This window comes from Cetorhinus maximus, chromosome 9 (assembly GCF_964194155.1).
Source record: "Cetorhinus maximus chromosome 9, sCetMax3.hap1.1, whole genome shotgun sequence".
NCBI classification, from domain to species: domain Eukaryota; kingdom Metazoa; phylum Chordata; class Chondrichthyes; order Lamniformes; family Cetorhinidae; genus Cetorhinus; species Cetorhinus maximus.
In genome coordinates this window covers 72,557,164-72,580,083 of record NC_135887.1, presented here as the reverse complement: position 1 = coordinate 72,580,083, position 22,920 = coordinate 72,557,164, and the positions used below count along the sequence as shown (strand labels likewise).

General features: G+C 43.3%; 1 protein-coding gene across 2 annotated transcripts in view; it reads right to left on the bottom strand.

The window, feature by feature from the left end:
- Nucleotides 1-11,575, bottom strand: part of trim44 (tripartite motif containing 44) — a 114,689-nt gene extending 103,114 nt beyond the window's left edge. The window contains exon 1 of one of the 2 annotated variants that reach the window (XM_078548860.1): nucleotides 10,436-11,575. In XM_078548860.1, coding sequence (XP_078404986.1) covers nucleotides 10,436-10,858 — 423 coding nt within the window. In that variant the 5' untranslated portion in view covers nucleotides 10,859-11,575. The remainder of the gene's footprint in view (nucleotides 1-10,435) is intronic. The other variant, XM_078548858.1, reaches the window with a different exon arrangement.
- Between the last annotated feature and the right edge of the window lie 11,345 nt (nucleotides 11,576-22,920).

The following is a 22,920-nucleotide window of genomic DNA, read 5'->3' as shown; positions in this document are numbered from 1 at the left end:
GCTTATATTTCACCCCTCTCCTAACTATACTTCAGTTCTGTTGAAGGGTCGTATGGACCCGAAACGTCGACTCTTTTCTTCTCCACCGATGCTGCCAGACCTGCTGAGTTTTTCCAGGTAATTCTGTTTTTGTTTTAGAATCCCATGTCAACTGCCTCCATGTTTCAACAATAAAAGTACTTTTAACAACCGTTTCTAATTTCTTAGCTTCTCAAACTAAGGGACATAATTTCCCATTTTCAGTCATTATAAATATTATGAATTCAGCTGCACCAGAATACCCATCAGGAAGATTAGCACGTGAAACATCACCAAAAATGGCCAGTTTCAGATTCTTTGGGTCCAGTAAGGATGGGAACCTAAGTACACGTTTTTTCCAAACTTAAGTATTTTTTAAAAATGTTTAATTTGCCTTTAAAACATTCTCAACTTTAGAGTGTTTCATTGTAGTAGTTAATTCCAACACATCAAAGCTAACATCTGGTCTAGTGAACACACAAACAGTTCACCTGCCCAATCGAGCATCATCTTTCTGTGATGACCTAGTACAACTAACTGGGATGAGATTAATTCCTCAGGAATCTTTACAAGGTAGCAGTTATCTGATCTAACAAGGTTATCCCTCTCCGAGAAGGGAACACCAGCTAGAACCATAGAGACACCTTTGCACAATCCAGCAACTTAAACACTAACACTGATTTCGGGATCCTCAACCTGAATTTTGTCAAACTTTTATACAACCTGTTACAAGTTCATGATATATTCTTCCATGAAATAACAATCTATTTTCCGAAACCTATCAAAGTCCATTTAACAGATTATCTTTCTTGTAAATCTCATCCAAAAACTTCAATAAAAGATCCAAACCTTCAACATTATTCAACTGATTAGCATCCAACTCACCAAATACTTTACTTCTGACTTTACTTCTTGTAGGAAATAACACGGTCAAAACCATACCTTCTTTCCTCTTTAGTAGGAATGTAACTTGTGTCCAGATATCTACTTCATTCTTCCACTGGCCATATGATCCAGACTTTGAAAACATTAGAGGGTAATCATATCCCAACAATTTACACTTGCTCACTGCCAGTTTCCACAATGGCTACTAGTATTATGGTTTTCTGTATAATTATTTTTTTCTCAGCTTCCAACCTTCACCATTAGGCACCCTCTGCTACTATGTTATATTCAAGGAAGCCAAGTGGTGAAGGTGGAACTGGAGCCAATCTTAACACACTTTTTTTAAAAAATTATTTACAGAGTTATAAGCATACATCTCTTAGCCTAACAACCACAGTTAGAGTCTGTGTCTATTTGTAAGGATTCATGTAAATCTCCAGTTAATGCTCACCATCTGCAAACAATTAAATACAATATACAATTGACAGCTCATTCTCAAAATATCCAAATAATGTGAAGTTTACTTTTTAATAACTTAGTTTCAACCTCTCTTCTAATTGTGTACAATTCCTGTTTATTCAACAACGTAGGGTTAAAGGTCTTCATGAAAGGTGTTTGGTAAATGAATATTCAATTTCTCTATGATGTAATACATTGTACTGAAACACATTATTCATTCTTTTCCAGTGACATACGCTCCTTTAAAGCATCAGTGAAAGCTTTCAAATAATTGGTCATATCCAGAGGGTTAGAATTATAGAATGTTACAGCACAGAAGGTGGCCATTCAGCCCATTGTGCCTTTGCCAGCTCTTTGAAAGAGCTGTCCAATTGGCCCCATCTACTCTTTTTCACATAGACCTGCAAATGTTTCCTTTTCAAATTTACGTCCAATTTTCTTCTGAAAGTCACCATTGAATCTGCTTCCACCACCCTTTCAAGCTGTGCGCTCCAAATCAAAATGCACTGTGGCATGAAATTCACCTTATCTTGCCTCTGCTTCTTCTGACAATTATCTTAATTCTGCGTCCTCTGATTACCAACCATCCTGCCAGTGGAAACAGTTCCTCTTTATTAAAAAACCCCTATAATTTTGAACATTTCTATTAAATCATCGATCTGTTTTTTACAGATGAACATCGGATGGATTATATAACAGATGGGTAATCTGCTCTGTCAGTTTAACATCCTAGTGAAAAAGGTGAAGATTAACCATTTGTTGCAAAGCGTACAGAGTTCTACTTTATTCAGCATGTTGATGTAAAACACAGATCACAGGTACTACTGAATACAGGAGGACAGTTAACAAATGGGTGCTACATCAGCATTTAAAGCCATGAGTGTCTGTGATCTCAATCACACATGACGGGCTCGAGGAAAGGCAATTAAAACAGAGGTCAAGGATTACACTGTAGTGTTAGTCCATGCTGACTGCCCTGTTAGAAATTTTGACTTTTAGAAAAAAGGTCCCATTCTGCATGCTTTCCTCGGATACGGCATCACTGACTTCTAGGCCTCGCTGAATATGGCTGCCAAATCCCACTGTCCTCAGTCACTTATCTAGTTCAGAGAGTACTTTGTGGTCCAGAATAACTCTCACAGCTAATGGGCTCAGGCCCAAGAAAAGCAGACTCATATGCAAGACTCTACTTACCCTGTAAAAAAGGAGCTATTATTTAGCTTTTAATACCCTGCATAAATTAACAAGCACTTACTGAGAGATTATTGTTACAATCTGCATGTAGATGTGTAACTGAGATCAGCACTAAAGACTCTTTTCCACCCCACAGAAATTTGTGGAAAAAACATTAATAACAACATGCTGCATCTTTAAAGACAATGTGTAGTAGCATTGGCTACTGTGATGTTACCATGGTTCCCGCTCTCCACTAAAGGACAATATTACAGTCACTGAGGTACAGTTGATGTACAGGATCAGTAGGCAAATGGAGTCCCAGTGTTTCTAGTTGATGACTTTTCAACAGAACAGGCAACAAGTCATCAGCTTGAAAGTTAACCCTACCCTTCCTCTCTCCACTGATGCTGCCTGACCTATAAAGTTCCCAGTATTTTTAATCTGGATCTCCAGAATCTGCAGTGCTTTGCTTTCTGTCCAGGATTGGTGCCCTGTTTTAGCCTCTGATGGTGGTTCTAAGCTATCAGTTATTTAGTAACTGACCAGCAGCAGGGACTGAACCACTAGTGCTCAGCCTAATCCTTAGCTCTCCAAAAAGCTGTAGCAAGGTGTCACCGTTTCCCTGACTGGGTTAGTGCAGTTTATAAGATTGGTAGACAGACATAGAGAACACCTCACCTGACATAAGGAAATGAAGGATGGAAAATGACCAACTGGTCCACCAAGATTACCCCACACTCATGCTGACTGGAACATCATGTCTGAACAGTTCCTACACATCCTCCACCCACAACCCTTCATCCTTATAGCCATGTAATCATCTGAGAGGCAAAAAGATGAAAAACCCAGGGCCAATAGGAGGGAAAAAATGACTTTCCTACCCCCTCAGGTGATTGAAACTCGTCCAATTTAATTGTCTCCTTTAATTTATTGGCTTTGATCAGCAATTAGCTGACATCATTCTCCACGAATGTCCAACCATGAGTACAGAATTACATTTATGTGGCTGAGGCCCATACAGTGATTGTCAGCCTCCAGTCAGCTCCAGCTGTGGGGAACATTGTTCATTGTTTTCTCTAGGTCCCTAACTTATTTGTTTTAAACATAACACCTTCAACCTCCAGTTTGTTCCCCTCAAGATGTTGACCCGTTACTGGGGTTATTAAGTCTCTGGTCACCTGGTATAACTCACCCAAGTGCCTTTTATTTGGGTCAAGTACATGGCACATATTGTAGGTGGGCCATTCAACCATTTACTCTTCATTAACTTACATTTTACCGGATCTAGGAGTGTTTGATGCTGATACTTGGGTGATAAAAATAGGAAAACTTTGCTTTATGAGCACAGACACATATCACTCTTCACCCTCACACCCCCACCCCAAGTACAAAACTCTGTCAAACAGTAAAGAGAAATAAATAAAATCTCAGAAAGCAGAGGTGACAATCTTTCAGCTGGTTCCTCCCACAGCAGATCATGGCAGCTGTTTAATCAGCTGGTCTGGCATCTCTGAGCAATTCACTGGAGAGGGATGAAACCAACGATGGGCCTGGATTCCATGCTGTTGTTACCCTACCTGGGGGAGATGGGGTTGCTGTTCTGTGCTCACTGACCTACATTGGGTCCTGGTCTGACAAGTTTAAAATTCTCATTCTTGTTTCCAAATCCCTCCACAGCTTCACCTACCCTATCTCTGTAATCTCCTCCTACAATCCTACAAAATCTCTGTGCTCCTCCAATTTTGGCCTCTTGTGTACCCGTGGTTTTCCTTGCTCCACTATTTGTGGCCATGCCCTCAGCTGCCTCGGCCCCAAGCTCCGAAAATTCCTCCCTAAACTTCTCCATCTATTTCTCCTCCTTAAGACATACCAATCCCTTTGGCCAAGTTTTCCTAATATGTCCCAATATCTTCTTATGTGACTCAGAGTCAAATTTTGTCTGATAACACTCCTTAGCACCTTGGGCTGTTTTACCATGCTAAAGGTGCTATACTAATGTAAGCTGTTGTTGTTAAGCAGAAAATCCTTACATATAAATGAGACTGCAATTGAGGTTAAATCTAAAAGTATCGGAATACTGGATAACATACTGGAAACATTTCTATGGAACTAGTTTAACATTGATGTGAGCAGTTCACATTAACCTCAATACACTTTTTAAAAGGTGCAATTAAATAATATGTGGTTATTGTGATTCTTCACAGTGACTAAAGAGATCTCACAACTGAGTTTGACCTGACCTCATCCGACATACTCATTCATTCACTTCTAACAGAGGCCACTGAACACTGAGCAGGAACAGGACTCTTGGACTATTTTCCTCTCGTAATCCGAAGGTGCCTAAAATAGTGCCCCTGCCACTACTCCAGCTGAGATGGGATGCTCAGCACAGGCCCTTTCGTGTTCGAATGGATGACGAGGGCAGAGACTTGTCGAGAGCAGTTACACATGCTCTGAGGCCTAGAAGTACCTTCAAGAGGAATACACAGATATTCCTATTCCAACCATCACCACAACCACACACACACCAAACCCCCACACACATACACAAAGCCCACATACACAACAGCATCCCCCACCCACCACACACAATATTCCATAAAAATATCTGACCAACCTCTGTTTGGAAAGGATTTTGGCAGAGGAGCAATCTACAAAATGCCACTTTGTTTGCCTCACTCCTTATTTCCTTCAGTATCTGACTTCCTAATTTTTATAACCATCCTTCAAAGTACAAGGCATGAGAATAGGACTCTAAGATCAGCTGCCAAAACAGCCTTATTTCAGCAACAGGAAAGAGGTCTCTTTGTGCTAAAAAAAAAATGTTTTGATCTTTCCACTAACATTATGTGAAACAGGCCCAGGAATGGATGGGGACAGAACCTGAGTCGATAGCAAGGGTTTGAAATTCAAACATTGTTTTGCGATTCTAGCACAGCTCAAAACCTTTCTTTTTAAGCAGTGCTATGCTTTTGTTAGTCAGCATTGCCTGCTGAGTCGATAATACTGCAACTTCACCACAAAATTACCTATTCTGTTCATCTTAATTAAATTGAGGCCCTGCTGTCCCAATACTTTCGACCTCCAACACTGCCACAAAGTGGTAATTGAGTCAGGCTGAATGCATTGTACACAGGATAAATTACAAGCTGTAATTTTTTTCCATATGTAGCAATACTTTTCCCTTAGTGCGTTTTATATGACAAGTAGACTGAATGCAATGCACACAGGATAACTTGCAGGCTTGGGAAATTTAAACACAAAATTGCATGCCAAACATGTAATGTGCAACTAACACACATGCTGCAATGGATTATATAAGACCATAAGACGTCAGAGCAGAAGTAGGCCATTCGGCCCATCAAGTCTGCTCTGCCATTCAATGAGATCATGGCTGATCTGATAATCCTCAACTCCGTTTTCCTGCCTTTTCCCCATAACCCTTGATTCCCTTACTGATTATAAATCTGTCTATCTCAGCCTTAAATATACTTAATGACCCAGCCTCGATAGCCCTCTGCAGTAAAGAATTCCACAGATTGACTACCCTCTGAGAGAAGAAATTCCTCCTCATCTCTGTTTTAAATGGGCAATCCCTTATTCTGAGATTATGCCCTCTGGTCCTAGACTCTCTCACAATGGAAAACAACCTCTCAGCATCTACCCTGTCAAGCTCCCTAAGAACATAAGAACATAAGAACTAGGAACAAGAGTAGGCAATTCAGCCCCTCGAGCCTGCCCCGCCATTCATTACGATCATGGCTGATCTCATTGGCCTCAACTCCAATTTCCCGCCCTCTCCCCATAACCTTTCAACCCATTACTAATTAAAAATCTGTCTATCTCCTCCTTAAATTTATTCAGCATCCTGGCATCCACTGCACTCTGAGGTAGTGAATTCCACAGATTCACAACCCTTTGAGAAAAGTAATTTCCCCTCATCTCTGATTTAAATCTACCACCCCTTAGCCTAAAACTATGGCCTCTCATTCTAGAATGCCTCACAAGGGGAAACGACCGCTCCATGTCTACTTTGTCTATCTCCTTTAGCATCTTATACACCTCAACTAGATCTCCTCTCATCCTTCTAAACTCTAGTGAGTATAGGCCTAAACTGCTCAATCTCTCCTCATAGAAAAAGCCCCGCATCTCTGGAATCAATCTAGTGAACCTCTTCTGAACCACCTCCTGTGCAACTACAACCTTCCTCAAGTAAGGGGATCAAAACTGTGCACAATACTCCAGGTGCGGTCTCACCAATGAATTGTACAGTTGCAACAACACTTCCCTATTTTTATACTCTATTCCTTTAGCCATAAATGCCAAAATTCCATTTGCCTTCCTTATTACCTGCTGTACATGTATACTAGCTTTCAGCTATTCATACACGAGGACACCCAGATCCTTCTGCACCGAAGCATTCTGAAGTTTCTCTCCATTTAAATGATGTCGCCTTTTTATTCCTCCGATCAAAATGGATAACCTCACACTTATCCACGTTCAACTCCATCTGCCAAATTGTGGTCCATTCGCCTAACCTGTCCATATCCATTTGTAAATTTCTTATTTCTTCATTGCATCTTACTTTCCCACCTATTTTGGTGTCATCTACAAATTTAGCCATAGTACCTTCTATCCCTGAATCCAAGTCATTAATATAGATTGTAATAAGAATCTATGTTTCAATAAGGTCACCTCTCATTCTTCTAAACTCCAATGAGTACAGACCCAACCTACTCAACCTCTCCTCATAAGAAAATCCCTCCATAGCAGGGATCAATCTAGTGAACCTTCTCTGGACTGCCTCCAATGCCAGTATATCTTTCCTTAGATAAGGGGACAAAAACTGTTCACAGTTTTCTAGGTGTAGTCTAACTCGTGCCTTGTATAGTTTTAGCAAGACTTCCCTATTTTTATACTCCATTCCATTTGCCTTCCCTATTACCTGCAGAACTTGTATGCTAGCTTTTTGTGATTCAATATAGATAGAGATAGAAAGTTATAGAAAGAGGATTACAAAAAAACTAGCAGTGGGTCATACCAGGAACCACAGGCTGCAGTAGGCTATACACAAGGTATCACAAAGGCCGTAGTGTGCTGTAATTTGTTCACGTGGCCTGTTAAGATGCTAAGTAACATCACATTTCTCTGCACCTACCTCAACTCGCCTGCTGTCTTCAGCCATAACTTTGCTCCTTTGGACTTGACTATTCCAGTGCTCTCCTGGCTAGCCTCCATTCTTGCACCCTCAGTAAACTTGAGCTTATCTAAAACTCTGCTGTGCATATCCTTACTTGAATAAAGTCCTATTCACCCATCACCCCTGTGTTTACTAACCTAATTTGGCTCCTGGTCTGGCAATGCCACAAACTTTAAAGCTCTCACCCCTTTTTTCAAATCCACCCCCCCATGGACTAACCACTCACCATCTCTGTACCCTCCTCCAGCTTCCCCCAGCCCCACAGTGCACCAAGATATCTGCACTCCTCCAATTATGGTCTATGGAATATCACCATTTGCATCACTCCACCACTGGCAGCCTTCAGCTGCTGAGGCCCTAAGCTTTGAAATGTAATTCTCTCTACCTTTCACTCTCTCTTTCCCCCTTTATAATCCACTTTAAAAAAACTATTTCCCCAAACTTTTAGTCACCAGCCCTAATGTCTCATTTGGCTCCTTATAAAACTTCTATGAAGTGCCTTGAGTCACATTATAACCTAAAAGTCACTTTATGAATGCAAGTCATTGTTATAGTTCAGGGTCTGGCTTAACATTCTTCAAAACCACTCAATTCTATATAAAACAAAAACAGAATTACCTGGAAAAACTCAGCAGGTCAGGCAGCATCGGCGGAGAAGAAAAGAGTTGACGTTTCGAGTCCACACGACCCTTCAACAGAACTGAGTAATATTAAGAGAGGGGTGAAATATAAGCTGGTTTAAGGTGGGGGGGGGCGGGTGGGGGGAGAGAGGTTAGGGGGGTGGTGGTGGTTGTAGGGACAAGCAAGCAGTGATAGGAGCAGATATTCAAAAGATGTCACAGACAAAGGAACAAAGAGGTGTTGAAGATGGTGATATTATCTAAGAGAATGTGCTAATTAAGAATGGATGGCAGGACACTCAAGGTACAGCTCTAGTGGGGGTGGGGTGGAAAGACTGACAGGGCATTACAGGTATAGATTTAAAAATAATGGAAATAGGTGGGAAAAGAAAAATCTATATAAATTATTGGAAAAAACAAAAGGGAGGGGGAAGAAACGGAAAGGGGGTGGGGATGGAGGAGGGAGTTCAAGATCTAAAGTTGTTGAATTCAATATTCAGTCCGGAATTCAACAACTTTAGATCTTGAACTCCCTCCTCCATCCCCACCCCCTTTCCTTTTCTTCCCCCTCCCTTTTGTTTTTTCCAATAATTTATATAGATTTTTCTTTTCCCACCTATTTCCATTATTTTTAAATCTATACTGTAATGCCCTGTCAGCCTTTCCACCCCACCCCCACTAGAGCTGTACCTTGAGTGTCCTGCCATCCATTCTTAATTAGCATTCTCTTAGATAATATCACCGCCTTCAACACCTCTTTGTTCCTTTGTCTGTGACATCTTTTGATTATCTGTTCCTATCACTGCTTGCTTGTCCCTACAACCCCCCCCACCCCAACTTCTCTCCCCCCACCACCCCCCCACCTTAAACCAGCTTATATTTCACCCCTCTCCTAATATTACTCAGTTCTGTTGAAGGGACATGAGGACTCGAAACATCAACTCTTTTCTTCTCTGCCAATGCTACCAGACCTGCTGAGTTTTTCCAGGTAATTCTGTTTTTGTTTTGGATTCCAGCATCCGCAGTAGTTTTTTGTTTTTATTTCAATTCTATACAATGCTGGATGATTTCCCATAATGTTATTCATCCATGCCTTTGTTACCTCCAGATTTGATTATTTCAACGCATTCTCAGCCAGCTTCCCCCATTCTACCCTGTGTAAACTTGACATCAATCAAATCTCTGCTGGGCTTGTCCCTACTTGCACCAAGTGCAGTTTCTCCATCGCTTCTCTGCTCACTGATCTGCAATTGGCTCCTAGTTAAGCAACAATTTCGATTTTAAAATTCTCATCCATGTTTTCAAATCCCTCTATGGCCTCACCCTTCCCTATCTGTGTTATCTCCTCCAGCTCTATAACCTTTGATATCAACACTCCTCCAATTGTGGCTGCTTGACCACTGCCAATTTTAATCATTCCACCACTGGTGGCCACGGTTGCCAAGGCTCTAAGCTCTGGGATTCCCTCTCTAAGCCCCCCATTCCTCCTTTAAGATGCTCCTTTGAACCCACCTCTAAATTCTAGGTCATCCTTGTCCCACCCCCCCTTAAACCAGCTTATATTTCACCTATTTTTCCTTAGTTCTGTTGAAGAGTCATACGGACTCAAAACGTTAACTGTGTTCCTCTCCGCAGATGCTGTCAGACCTGCTGAGTTTTTCCAGGTATTTTTGTTTTAGTTTTCCAGCATCCGCAGTTTTTTGCTTTTATCTGACCGAATATCACGTTATGTGGCTCGGTGTCATACTTTATTTTACAATGCTCCTATGAAGCACCTTGAGACGTTTTATTATGCTGAAGGCGCTCATGAATATAAATTGTTGGTGTTGGGTAAGTGGCGTGTGGAGGATGTAGAGGAGGGAAACTTGCGGAGCTGTTTGATTCGGTTTTTTTTAAGGATTTGGTAGGGATGGGGGAAGGAAGGTTTGAAGAAGCGGTGCTATGATTTTCACAGGGTATATGTTTGAATGCACTGTGCGAGGGTGGAATGTTTTGTAACAAAATGCGTATGTGGGCCTCCGGAAAGCCTTTCGCTTTCACTTTAATCGCACCCCCTGTGGACTGGCGTGAAACTTACTCTCAGGGCGAGATAGGCTTCGTCTAATGTAATGAGCTGGTGCTGTCTGTGGGGGCCGAGGGCGCACAACACGCAGATGATCTTCTCGTCGTCTTTGCAGTAGAGTGTGATCTCCTGATCGTGATCCACACATTTCTTCCTCTCGCCTTGCTTTCCATCTCCCTCGGCTGCTTCCTGTTTTCCGGCGGCCTCCTCTTTCTGCTCTTGCGGCTCCGGGCTTTTGCTGGCCGCCTCGAAGTCCCGGAGCCGGTGCTGCTGCTTGCTCGGTTTGGCGTCGTGCTCCCGGGCGTGTTGTTGGCAGAAGGAGAGGCGGCAGTCATCGCAGACCTGGAGGGCGGGCCGTGCCTCGTCCGGCTCACAGACATCGCAAGAGCCGTCTGGAGCAGGCTCTTCCGTGCATCTCAGGCTACTGTCGCTCGCCATTCAGGCCGGCGATGCGGATACAACAATGTATCGGCTCCAAAAATAAAATCGCAACAAAGTATCAGATTAAAGGACTCAGCGGCAACAATGTATCGGCTCCAATCCTCCTGCTCCTTCCCTTCCCTCACTCCCAATTCGATAGCTCGATCGCCCATGAAAACCAGGCTCCACTCCTCGGGGCCCCGGCAGTAGATTTGTTAGAAATAATCCTGACTTTTATTTTATATCACGGAGCTGGCACGACAGGAAGCGGAAAGGTTGAGTATACTGAAGGGTAGACGATCACGCTCTCAGCTTGTTTTTAACCAAAAAAAATATCTGCACAACTTCCTGGTTTGACGGCATCTCGGTGACCTGTGAAATCTGAGGACAAAAAAAGCGCCCTAATCTCGAAACAAATTGATAATAGCACTCACTTGGAGGGGAAACTGTCCGGCTTTGAATTTAAATATACAATAAAGTAAATATATTTTTCTGGATCTAAGGGCCATTCAATGGTATAAAACAGATCGTTATTTATTGGCCAAATATGTTAGTAAAATCTGTTTTATAGATTTAGTCTATTTCAGATCCCTCCTTCACTTCTCCATCCCCTTTTCTCTGCTGAAGCAGTGACTGGCTGGATACAGTTCCATGGATCCAGACAGCTCGCGAGTTTTCCCTTAACTTGGATAAGTGGTAATTCTTCGGGTGTGACCCTTGACACTGCTATTTTAGCATCAGATATGTGAAAATGACTGCACTCCATCATTAGAGACAGAAGTACCTGTTGATCAAAGAGTCGGCATTGATTTGTGATAGGTATCTCATGTTTGCAGGGAGGTCTTGTGGTGCAGTTGGTAGTGTCCCTATCTCTGAGCAAGGAGCTCGAGGTTCAAGTCCCACCCCAGGGTTTGATGGCTAAGGAAGGTGCATTTATAAGGTAGCCAAACAGGTTAAGCATTAAGCTGCAAATCCTTCTGATATGTGCCAATGGCAGGTGGTAAGTGTAGGAGAAATTCATGGTCAGCCATGTGATGGAAAGAATATTGGAGACTTTCCCATCACTATCTATAGTTCCAGATGATAACATGCATGTGAAAGTGCATGTTGCTACAGCAGGACTGTGACACACCACCACCACCTCCTGTCTGGCCAAGCTGATTAATTTTTTTTGAGGAGGTCACTAACATGGTGGATAGGGGAGTGTCTATGGATGTTGTCTATATGGACGTCCAGAAGGCACTTAATGAAGTTTTGCACAGATTGGCAAAACATGCAAGTGTAGAGACTTGCAGGTAATTTCTTGACATGGGTTGGTGGAGGTAAGAGACTGAGTTTCCTCTTTGACTGGCAGGATGTGACAGTGAAATGTGTGGATGGGAGGAAAAAGTTACAAAGAAACTTAGATAGACTAATTGAGTGGATAAAACAATGGCAGGTGGAGTTCTGCATGGGGAAGTGAGGTTATCCACTTACATCTGTGAAAAACAATTTGGAATGTTTTCTTAATGACAAGCAACTAGGAGATATTGAAGAGTAAAGGGATTTGGATGCCTAGGTCCACAAATCATTAAAAGTTAGTGCACAGATACAAAATATAACCAAAAGGCTACTGGCACATTGGTTTTTATCGCAATAGAATTGGAATATAAAGGGGCAGAGTTATGTTTCAGTGATTAGGGCCCATCAGATCCCATCTGGGGTACTGTGTTCAGTTTTGGTTACCAAACCTCAGGAAGTATATATTGACCTTGGAAGGGGTATTGCACAGATTCACTGGAATGATGCCAAGATTAAAAGGATTATAACATGAGAGTATGTTGCAAAAACTTGACTTTTATATCCTTGGGTTTAGCAGGATGAGGGGTGATCTAATTGAGTTATTTAGAATGATTAAAGGATCCAATAGGTTAAATACAGAAGAACTATTTGCTCTGGAACAAGTTCTGGAACACGGGCCTTAACGGGCCTTAATCTTATTAACTTGGAGTTTGGCCATTCAGGGGTGATGTCAGAAAGCACATTTTCACATAAAGACTGGTGGAAATCTGGAAGTTTCTCCCCCAGAAGGCTGCAGCATCTGGGTCAATTGGAATGTTTAATTCTGAGATTGAGAAATATTTGTTAGGTAAAGTATCAATGGATATGAATCAAAGGTGAGTAAATGGAGTTGAGATACACATCAGCAATGATCACAAGGGGTGTCAGTGAATAGGCTCAGAGGGCTGAATGACCTTTGGAGGAGTGAAAGCAACAGGAGAAGCAGGATTAACATGATAAGGAAGAAGAGAGGAAGAGTTATTAATCACCAGTGTTTTCAGCTGCCAAGGGCTTAGAGTGCAGCTTGTCCAAGAATGCTTTACATGAACCATCCCTCTGGTCCCAAAAACACTAAGGCCTGAATTATATGTTGGTTGTGCGGGTGTACGTCCACCCTGACCACGTGAAATCACGTATGTTAAGAAGATATAATACTATCTGTAATGTTATTGGAAATTATTTTAAAATAGAGTTCTAGTTATGTGTGTGTATGTGTCTGTGTCTTAATTGGATTAAAGCCAGCTGGTCTAGAAGCTTTGATGTATAGGAGAGAAGTAAGTTTGAAATGTTAATTAGGTAAACATAGGGAAGTTTAGAAACATGGGTGTCAAGAGGGTAATTTGTGCTTTTAAATAAACCATTCAAAAGAATGGGTAAAATATTATAGTTAGGCAGAAGAAGCCAAACAATGTAATAAAAACAAAAAACTGCGGATGCTGGAAATCCAAAACAAAAACAGAAATACCTGGAAAAACTCAGCAGGTCTGGCAGCATCGGCGGAGAAGAACAAAGTTGACGTTTCGAGTCCTCATGACCCTTCAACAGAACTAAGTAAAAATAGGACAGGGGTGAAATATATGCTGGTTTAAGGTGGAGGGGGGGGGGGTGGGGGTTGTTGGGACAAGAAGCCAATAATAGATGGAGATAACCAAAAGATGTCACAGACAAAAGGACAAAGAGTTGTTGAAGGTGGTGATATTATCTAAAGGAATGTGCTAATTAAGGGTACTTCTCTCCCCCCACCCCCCACCTTAAACCCGCTTATATTTCACCCCTCTCCTATTTTTACTTAGTTCTGTTGAAGGGTCATGAGGACTCAAAATGTCAACTTTGTTCTTCTTCGCTGATGCTGCCAAACCTGCTGAGTTTTTCCAGGTAATTCTGTTTTTGTAAGCCAAACAATGTGTTTACTTTATTCAAAGCTTACTAATAAAAATGGTATTATGATAGGGTGTTATTTGAAGAGGTAAAGTTCAAAAGACAGAATGATACAATGAAAATTTGCATTCAAAAAGGAAAATATGTATAAAGGAAGAGAAAGCTGTTGGTAAAGGGGAAACGACAGTGGCAAGCTCAGCCCTGTCGACCCTGAAAAGTCCTCCTTACTCATATCTGAGGCCTAGGGCCAAAATTGGGAGATCTGTCTGTCAGACTAGTCAAGCAACAGCCTGACATGGTCATCCTCACAGAAACAAACTTTACAGATAATGTCCCAGACACAACCATCACCATCCCTGGGAATGTCCTGTCCCACAAGTAGGACAGGTCCAGCAAAGGTGGTGGCACACTGGTATACAGTTGGGAGGGAGTTACTCTGGGAGTCGTCAATATCAACTCTGGACCCCATGAAGTCTCATGGCATCAGGTTTAACATGGGCAAGGAAACCTCCTGCTGATTACCATGTACCACAACCCCTTAGCTGATGAATCAATATTCCCCCATGTTGAATACCACTTGGAGGGTGGCAAGAACACAAAATGTACTCTAGGTGGGGCACTTCAATGTCCATCATCAAGAAGGCTTGGTAACACCACTACTGACTGAGCTGGCCGAGTCCTAAAGGACATAGCTGCAAGACTGGGTTTGCAGCAGATGGAGAGGGAGCTAACAAGAGGGGTAAACATATCTGACCTCATCCTCACCAAACTGCCTGCCACGGATGAATCAGTCCATGACATCTCCCAAGCCCATGACTATTACCATTTAGAAGGACAAGGACAGCAGAAACATGAGAACACCACCACCTGGAAGCTCCCCCGTGCCCCGACCCCCCACCCCCCCCCCCAACCCACTCACCATCCCCACTTTGATATATATCACCATTCCTTCACTGTCGCTCAATCAAAATCCTGGAACACCCCCCCTGACAGCACTGTGGGTATACCTACACAGGGATTTGCAGTGGTTCAAGACAGCAGCTCACCACCACCTTCTCAAGGACAATTAGGGATGGGCAATAAATGCTGACCCAACTAGCGATGACCACATCCCGTAAATGAATTTAAAAAGCACCACGCAGTGCTCATGGAGACGAATTCCCGTCTTCACATGAGGATATCCTCTATCATGTTGTGTGGCACTACCACCATGCTAAATGGGATAGATTTCGAACAGTTTTAGCAACTCATGGCTGGGCAACCAAAAGGTGCTGTGGGCCATCAGCAGCAGCAGAATTGTACTCGAACACAATCTGTAACCACATGGCCTGGCATATCCCTCACTCTATCGTTACCACCAAGTCAGTGGGTCAACCCTGGTTCAATGAAGAATGCAAGTGGGCATGCCGAGAGCAGCATCAGGCATACCTAAAAATGAGGTGTTAACCCAGTGAAGCTACAACACAGGACTACTTGCATGCCAAACAGTATAAACAGCAAGCAATACACAGAGTTAAGCGATTCCACAGCCAACAAATCAGATCTAACCCCTGCAGTCCTGCCACATCCATTTGTGAATGGTGGTGGACAATTAAGCAATTCACTGGAGAAGGAGATGGCTCCACAAATATCCTTATCCTCAATGATGGGGGAGCCCAGCACATCAGTCTAAAAGATAAGGCTAAAGCATTTGCAGCATTGTTCACCCAGAAGTGCCAGTCTTCAGCCAATTTGATTCACTCCACGTGATATCAAGAAACAGCTGAAGGTACTGGATACTGCAAAGGCTATAGGACCTGACAATATTCCAGCAATAGTACTGGAGATTTCTGCTCCAGAATATGCCACGCCCTTAGCCAAGCTGTTCCAGTACAGCCACAATACTGGTATCTATCCGGCAATGTGGAAAATTGCCTGGGTAGGTCCTGTACACAAATCCAACCCGGTCAATTACTGCCCCATCAGTCTACTTACGATTATCAGAGAAGTGATGGAAAGGGTCATCAACAGTGCTATCAAGCATCACTCGCGTAGCAATAACCTGCTTACTGACCCTCAGTTTCGATTCAGCCATGGTCACTCAGCTCCTGACCTCATTACATCCTTGGTTCAAACATGAACAAAAGAGCTGAACTTCAGAGGTGAGGTGAGAGTGACTGCCCTTGACATCAAGGCCACATATGACTGAGTGTGGCATTGAGGAGCCCTAGCAAAACTGGAGTCAATGGGAATCAGGGTGAAAACTCTCCGATGGTTGGAGTGATACCTAGCACAAAGGAAGATGGTTGTGGTTGTTGGAAGTCAATCATCTCAGTTCCAGGACATCACTGCAGGAGTTCTTCAGGGTAGTGTCCTAGGCCCAACCATCTTCAGCTGCTTCATCATTGACCTTTCTTCCCTCATAAGGTCAGAAGTGGGGATGTTCGCTGATGATTACACAATGTTCAGCATCATTCAAGACTCCTCAGATACTGAAGCAGTCCATATTCAAATGCAGCAAGACCTGGACAATATCCAGGTTTGGGTTGAGAAGTGGCAAGTAATGTTCACGCCACACAAGTGCCAGGCGATGACCATCTCCAACAAGTAAGAATCTAACCATCACCACTTGACATTCAATAGCATTACCATCGTTGTATTCCCCACGATCAACACCCTGGGAGTTACCATTGACCAGAAACTGAACTGGATTAACCATATATATACTGTGCTACAAGAGCAGGTCAGAGGCTTGGAATCTTGTGGTGATTAACATACCTCCTGACTCACCAAAGCCTGTCCACCATCTGCAAGGCACAGGTCAGGATTGTGATGGAATATCCCCCACTTGCCTGGATAAGTGCAGCTCCAACAACACTCAAGAAGCTTGACACCATCCAGGACAAAGCAGCCCACTTGATTGGCATCCCATCCACAAACATTTATTCCCTTGACCACCAACACACAGTAACAGCAGTGTGTACCATCAACAAGATGCACTGCAGGAATTCACCTTGGCTCCTTAGACAGTACCTTCCAAACCCATGACTGCTACCATCTGGAAGGACAAGGGCAGCAGACACATAGGAACACCAGCACCTGGATATCGCCACCAAACCACACACCATCCTGATTTGGAAATTTATCGCTGTTCCTTCACTGTCGCTTGGTCAAAATCCTGGAACTCCCTTCCTAACAACACTGTGGGTGTACCCACACCATATGGACTGCAGTGGTTCAAGAAGGCAGCTCACCACCACCTTCTTGAGGGCAATTAGGGATGGACAATAAATGCTGGCCTAGCCCCATGAATGAATAAAACAAATTACAAAGACCTCAGGGTAAGCACATGGTTTTCAGGCCACAGTCTATTCTATTTGCTTTCTTGGAGTCTCATGGTCATCTTCCCACTCCTGGTGTCACACCTGCATCACTATCAATGCCATGGTCTCATTAACACCACCATTAACCATTACTCTACAATTCTTTTCCTGTCTCAATGTGCTGGTATGAGTGGTCTACACAAACTGTAGCTCCACCTCACCCTGCCTGTTAAGAGGAAAGCTCCAGAAATTGCATGCAAACTTAATACTTGGAGATCTAGCCAACTGAAGTTGGAAGACACCCGTACAATGCAGAAGCAATAGATATTTGTACTTCAGTCCAGGTGAGTGATTTTCTAAGATAAAAGCAAAAAACTGCGGATGCTGGAAATCCAAAACAAAAATACCTGGAAAAGCTCAGCAGGTCTGACAGCATCAATGGAGAGGAATACAGTTAACGTTTCGAGTCCGTATGACTCTTCACCAGAGTATTCTGTATTCCTGTATTCCTCTCTGCTGATGCTGTCAGACCTGCTGAGTTTTTCCAGGTATTTTTGTTTTTGTGTGTGAGTGATTTTCTAGTCAGGAACAGGCTGAAGTTGAAAAACCAGAAGAACCAGTCACAGGCTCAGCAAGAAATTGAAGTCTCTCAATCACAGAGTGGTGGAGGAAGGACAGTAGATTGATCAAAGTTACTTTCAACATCGCAAAATATCAGTGTTCAGGGGGCAATCTATGATCACGAGGGGGATCAGTGATCATGATAGGGATCAGAATTAAAAGAAGAGAAACCTGAAACTGATATATCACAGCTGGAGTTACCTAGAATTCAATTGCAAAAGTAGCAACCTGAAAGAAAAAGAAATGGGGCAGAATCATACGCTCCCATTTGCAGCAGGCATCATGGCGGGCAGAGGGAAGAATCCAGCGGAAGGGGCAGAAGTCAGTTTCAAGCTGGCATGAAATTACAGCAGGATCATCCAATTGTGTCCACCATGCTGGGTGGCGAATCCCAGCATGAACCTGATAGGGTGCAAGGTAAGGCCCAACAGGAATTGTCCCCCATGCCTGATTTACCAGCGGGAAAGTACACCAGCCCAGAATACGTCTGGACAAGTGTGACGTGCAGTCATCAGGGCTTACCTATAGGGCCTTGCTTAGGTCGCAGATATCCAAGGAGAAGAAGATGCTGGAGGCTTACAGCTACCAGACTCTGGAGGAACATGTGCATCGCATGCTGGGTGGATCCTCATGCACATGACTCTGCCGTGAAGCAGCTCTTGGAAGGTTGGAGGTCTCCATGCAACAGCTTTGACTTCGCTGAGGCTTCAGAACTTCACGAACTTTGCCATGGGCTCACACCATCTTCCATGGTCTCGTGATGCCTCACACTTGCTTTGGAACTTCTCGGACTTTGCCATGGGCTGGCACACATGATGGGCGAAGGTGCGGTAGGGGAGAGGAAGGTATAGGTGTGAGTGGGAATCGAAGGTGTACCGGGGGAAGGGGTGTGAGTATTGGTGGGGTAGGGGGTGTGAAGGTGTAGGGGTTGGGAGTTGTTGCAGGGGACCGAAGGTGTCGGGGGGGCCGAGGTTGGGAGGAGGAAGGAGGGTGTCCAGGGAAGGAGGCAGTATTAGAGGAGGAAGGAATCCAGAGTGGGGGAAGGTGTAACAGGGGAAAATGGTGCAAGTGGGGAGGTAGGTGTAAAGGGGGAAGAAGGGGCAAGGGAAGGAGTTCAGAGGGGCAAAGGTATCCGGGGGAGCACGGAGCAAGGGTGGAAGACAGAATAAGGATGGAGGAAGGAGTAAGTGGGGAGGAAGGTGTTGGGAGTTTAACATGTCCAGGTGAATGTGCAAGGGAGGGGTCTTTTAAATCAATGACTGCCTCCTGGGGAACAAACTCAAGGTGGGCATGGTAGGAGGGGATGGTTAGAGTAACAGGAGCCAGAGGGAGCCAGTAGGGTGGGAGGGTGAGGATGCAACAGTATCGGTAGAGGGTGTGGTGAGGGTGGTTGATGGGGACACGGAGGTAATCATGGACACGGGGTGGTGGGAAGAGGGAGGTCGGGGAGGTCAATGTGGATGGGGTGGGATATTCAGGAAGGTAAGGAATGTGCATGTTCACCTGGACATCCTGGAATGACAAAAGGGTTTGGGCTGAAAGGCTACAGTGGGGAGGTCGAAGGTTATGCTGGGGGGGGTCTATGATTATGGGGGAAAGGCCGTGGGTGACTGGGGAAGGGGAAATGGTGGGGGATTTCATGAGGAATTTGACCACTACTGTCTTTTTGAAATTGAAAGTGAGCAGAGCTCCTGTTGGATGGACACAGGTGCTGCATGGGAGCTCAGCCAGTGGGTGGGCAGAGATGCAGGTCAGCTCAGATTGACAATTGAAAGGGAGCCCCAGCAGGCAGCATTGAAAATGCTCGGTACAAAGAGATGAGTGTGATGGATGAAGGCTTGGCATGAGTGGGAGAGTGCTTGCATGAGACTCCAAACGGCCCTGCCACATACACTTTTCCCTCCAGAATCTCTTGTGGTCTGGCTGCATGCAGCTGATCCGCTAGTCGGGGGGACGGGGCGGCAGGGCGCAAGGTCCGACAATGGTTACAGGTGGAACATCAGTTTGTTGGGGTATGTCTCTTCTTCTCAAATGATCTACATGTTTTCAGGTAATCCGGCCCTCCACTTCTACGTTGTACGACAACAGCCTGGTCACAGAAATTATTACACCAGGTAACTAATTCAATACACCACTGAAGTTCCGTACAAATACTGTTTTACTAACAGTAAATTCTTACTCTTGACTATGCAAGTCATGAGTCATTTTTTGATTCCATTGACTGTCCTCTACTTTCCCCTCCAAATTGGGAAGTACCAGGCTTAATCTTGTATGAAGGTGATGCTTCATAAATAATGCCAAAGGTGTTGAACCTATAGCAGTGTCGTGAGTCATTCTATAGAGAAACAGGAAACGTGAAAATTTAGTCTCCAATGATCCTCCCGATAGTTTTTTCATCCCAACTTTAAAAGTTTGAACTGCTCTCTTGGCCAATCCATTAGACGATGGATGATATGGTGCAATCATTGTGTGTTTAATACCATTTAGGCTCACGAATCTTTGAAATTCAGCACTAGTAGATGCAGTACCATTGTCTGAGACAGTGACTTCTGGCAATCCATGTATAGAAAAACGTTGGTGTAGCTTTTCTATAGTCGATCCTGACGTTCATGATCTAACTTTGTATGCATCTAACCATCTGGAATGTGCATCAATTATTATCAGAAACACGGTGCCTAGAAATGGACCTACATAACCTACATGCAGTCTCACCTAGGGTCGACCAGCCCATTCCCACAGGTACAGTGATGCTGCAACAGGCAGCTTCTGGAGTTGTTGGCACTGGAAGCAGTATTTAATCTTTTTTTCCATATCACTGTCGATACCTGGCCACCAGATATTGTACCTTGCAAGCATTTTCACTTTGGAAATTCCAGGATGTGCGCTATGCAGTCAGTTAAGAGTGGTTCCATTCCTGGTGAAGGAACGATGACTCGTGCACCCATAATAGGATACCATCCTGTCTACTCAATTCATTCCATTGAGTGAAGAATAGCTTCAGTTCTTCAGGGACTGGTTCCTGGGACCTTCCTTTTAATACCTGGTCTCATTCTCTAGACAAGACTGGATCACGGTTCATCCAGTTTCTTATTTGTCTTACGCAGACTGGCAAAGAATTAAGGAAATTTATCACTAATACGATCTCTTGGGGAGTTGGAGCATGTTCAATGCTCTCCTGCAAGGGAAGGCAACTTAGGGCATCTGCATTGGCTATATGCATCCCTGGTCTATGCATTAAAGTATATTCATATGTTGATAAAATCAAAGCCCATCTTTGAATTCTTGCAGAAGCTATGGGAGGGATAGCTTTTTCTTCACTAAACAGATCCAAGAGTGGTTTGCGATCAGATATTATAGTAAAGTGTACATATTGAATGGAGTTTTCTAACTCCAAAAGTAATCAACAATCCTTTCTCGATTTGTGAATAACTATTCTTGGACACATAGCCTATTGGCTTTTCTGAACCGTCATCCATCTTGTGAGATAGTACCACTCCCACGCCATTGGGGGAGGCATCACAAGTGAGCATCAATTCTTTTGTCGGGTCGTAGTGTACTAACAAGTTCAAAGAGCGCAAGAACTCTTTAATTTTTGTGAAAGTTTCTTCTTGAGGTGACTTCCAAGACAAACATTGGTTTTTCTTTAATAGTGAGTCTAGAGGGGCTAGGATCGTTGATAAGTTGAGTAGGAATTGACCATAATAATTTACCATTGTCATGGAGATATCAATGTATATAATGTTATTGGAAATTATTTTAAATTGGACTTACAGTTGGGTCTGTGTCTGTGGGTGTGAGTGTGCGTGTCTTAATTGGATTAAAGCCAGCTAGTCTGTGTGCTTTGATGTTTAGTAGTTTTGAGACGTTAATTAGTAAGGTAAAGGGTAAATTTGCATTTTGTTGACTAAACCATTCAAGGACTGGGGGTGAAGTCTTATGACTTGCTAGGAGACACCAAGCAATATGTTTATATTACTAATAAAATTGGTACAATGAAAGGGGTTTTATTGTTAGAAGGGGTGGAGTTCAAAGGGCCTGGTGATATAATGAGAATTTACATTCAAAGGGAAGGCTAGGTGTATACAGAAAAGAGTTTTGTGTGTGAGTCAGAGGCATGTCGCCTGTAAGCCTAGAACTGTACGAAGGAACCAAATTGAAAGGAACCTTATTTTGAACTTGTAAGATAAAATGTGCTTTGCCTAGTGTCTGTTTAAGTCTGTGGGTTATTGTTGCCTTGGGGAAGATTACCTGGGAGTGATTAATTTGGGGATTTGTTATGGTAGTAATTTGTAGACATGTGTATGTGTTTAAATTTGTTAAATTAATAAATGTTTAATTTATAAAAAACCTCTGGAGGCTTGGTGGTTTCATTTCTGAATTCAGAGCTGCACATCAAACATACCAATTGAAAATATAGGTTATAACAGTTGTTTAGAGTTTCCCTCTGGGGTTTTAAATAACTCAGCCTTTACCAACTGCTGTGTCATAACAACCATACCCAAGAATAACTTGAGCTCTGAGACATTTGTAGGTGAGGGTGCCTCCTTAATAGCTTTAGCTTTTTCTTCAATCGGGTATAACCCTTGGGCATCCACCCGGTGGCCCAAGTAAATGACTTCACTGGCCCGAAAGGTACACTTTTCCTTTTTCAAGCACACCCCTGCTTCCAAGAATCATTTTAAGACTTCTCCCAAGTTAGCCAAGTGTTCCACTTCTGTTAACCCAGTTATTAGGACGTCGTCCAGATAGACCATGACTTGAGGTGGTCCTTGCAGCAGGCTCTAAATTGTCCTCTGAAAATCGCACAGGTTGAAGAAACACCGAAAGGCAGGCATGTGTACTCAAACAACCCTTTGTGTGTGTTTATGGTTACAAAACCTCTGGATGTATCATCCAGTTCCAGCTGCTGATATGCGTGACTCATATCTAATTTAGTGTAAGTTCTCCCTCCTGCTAAAT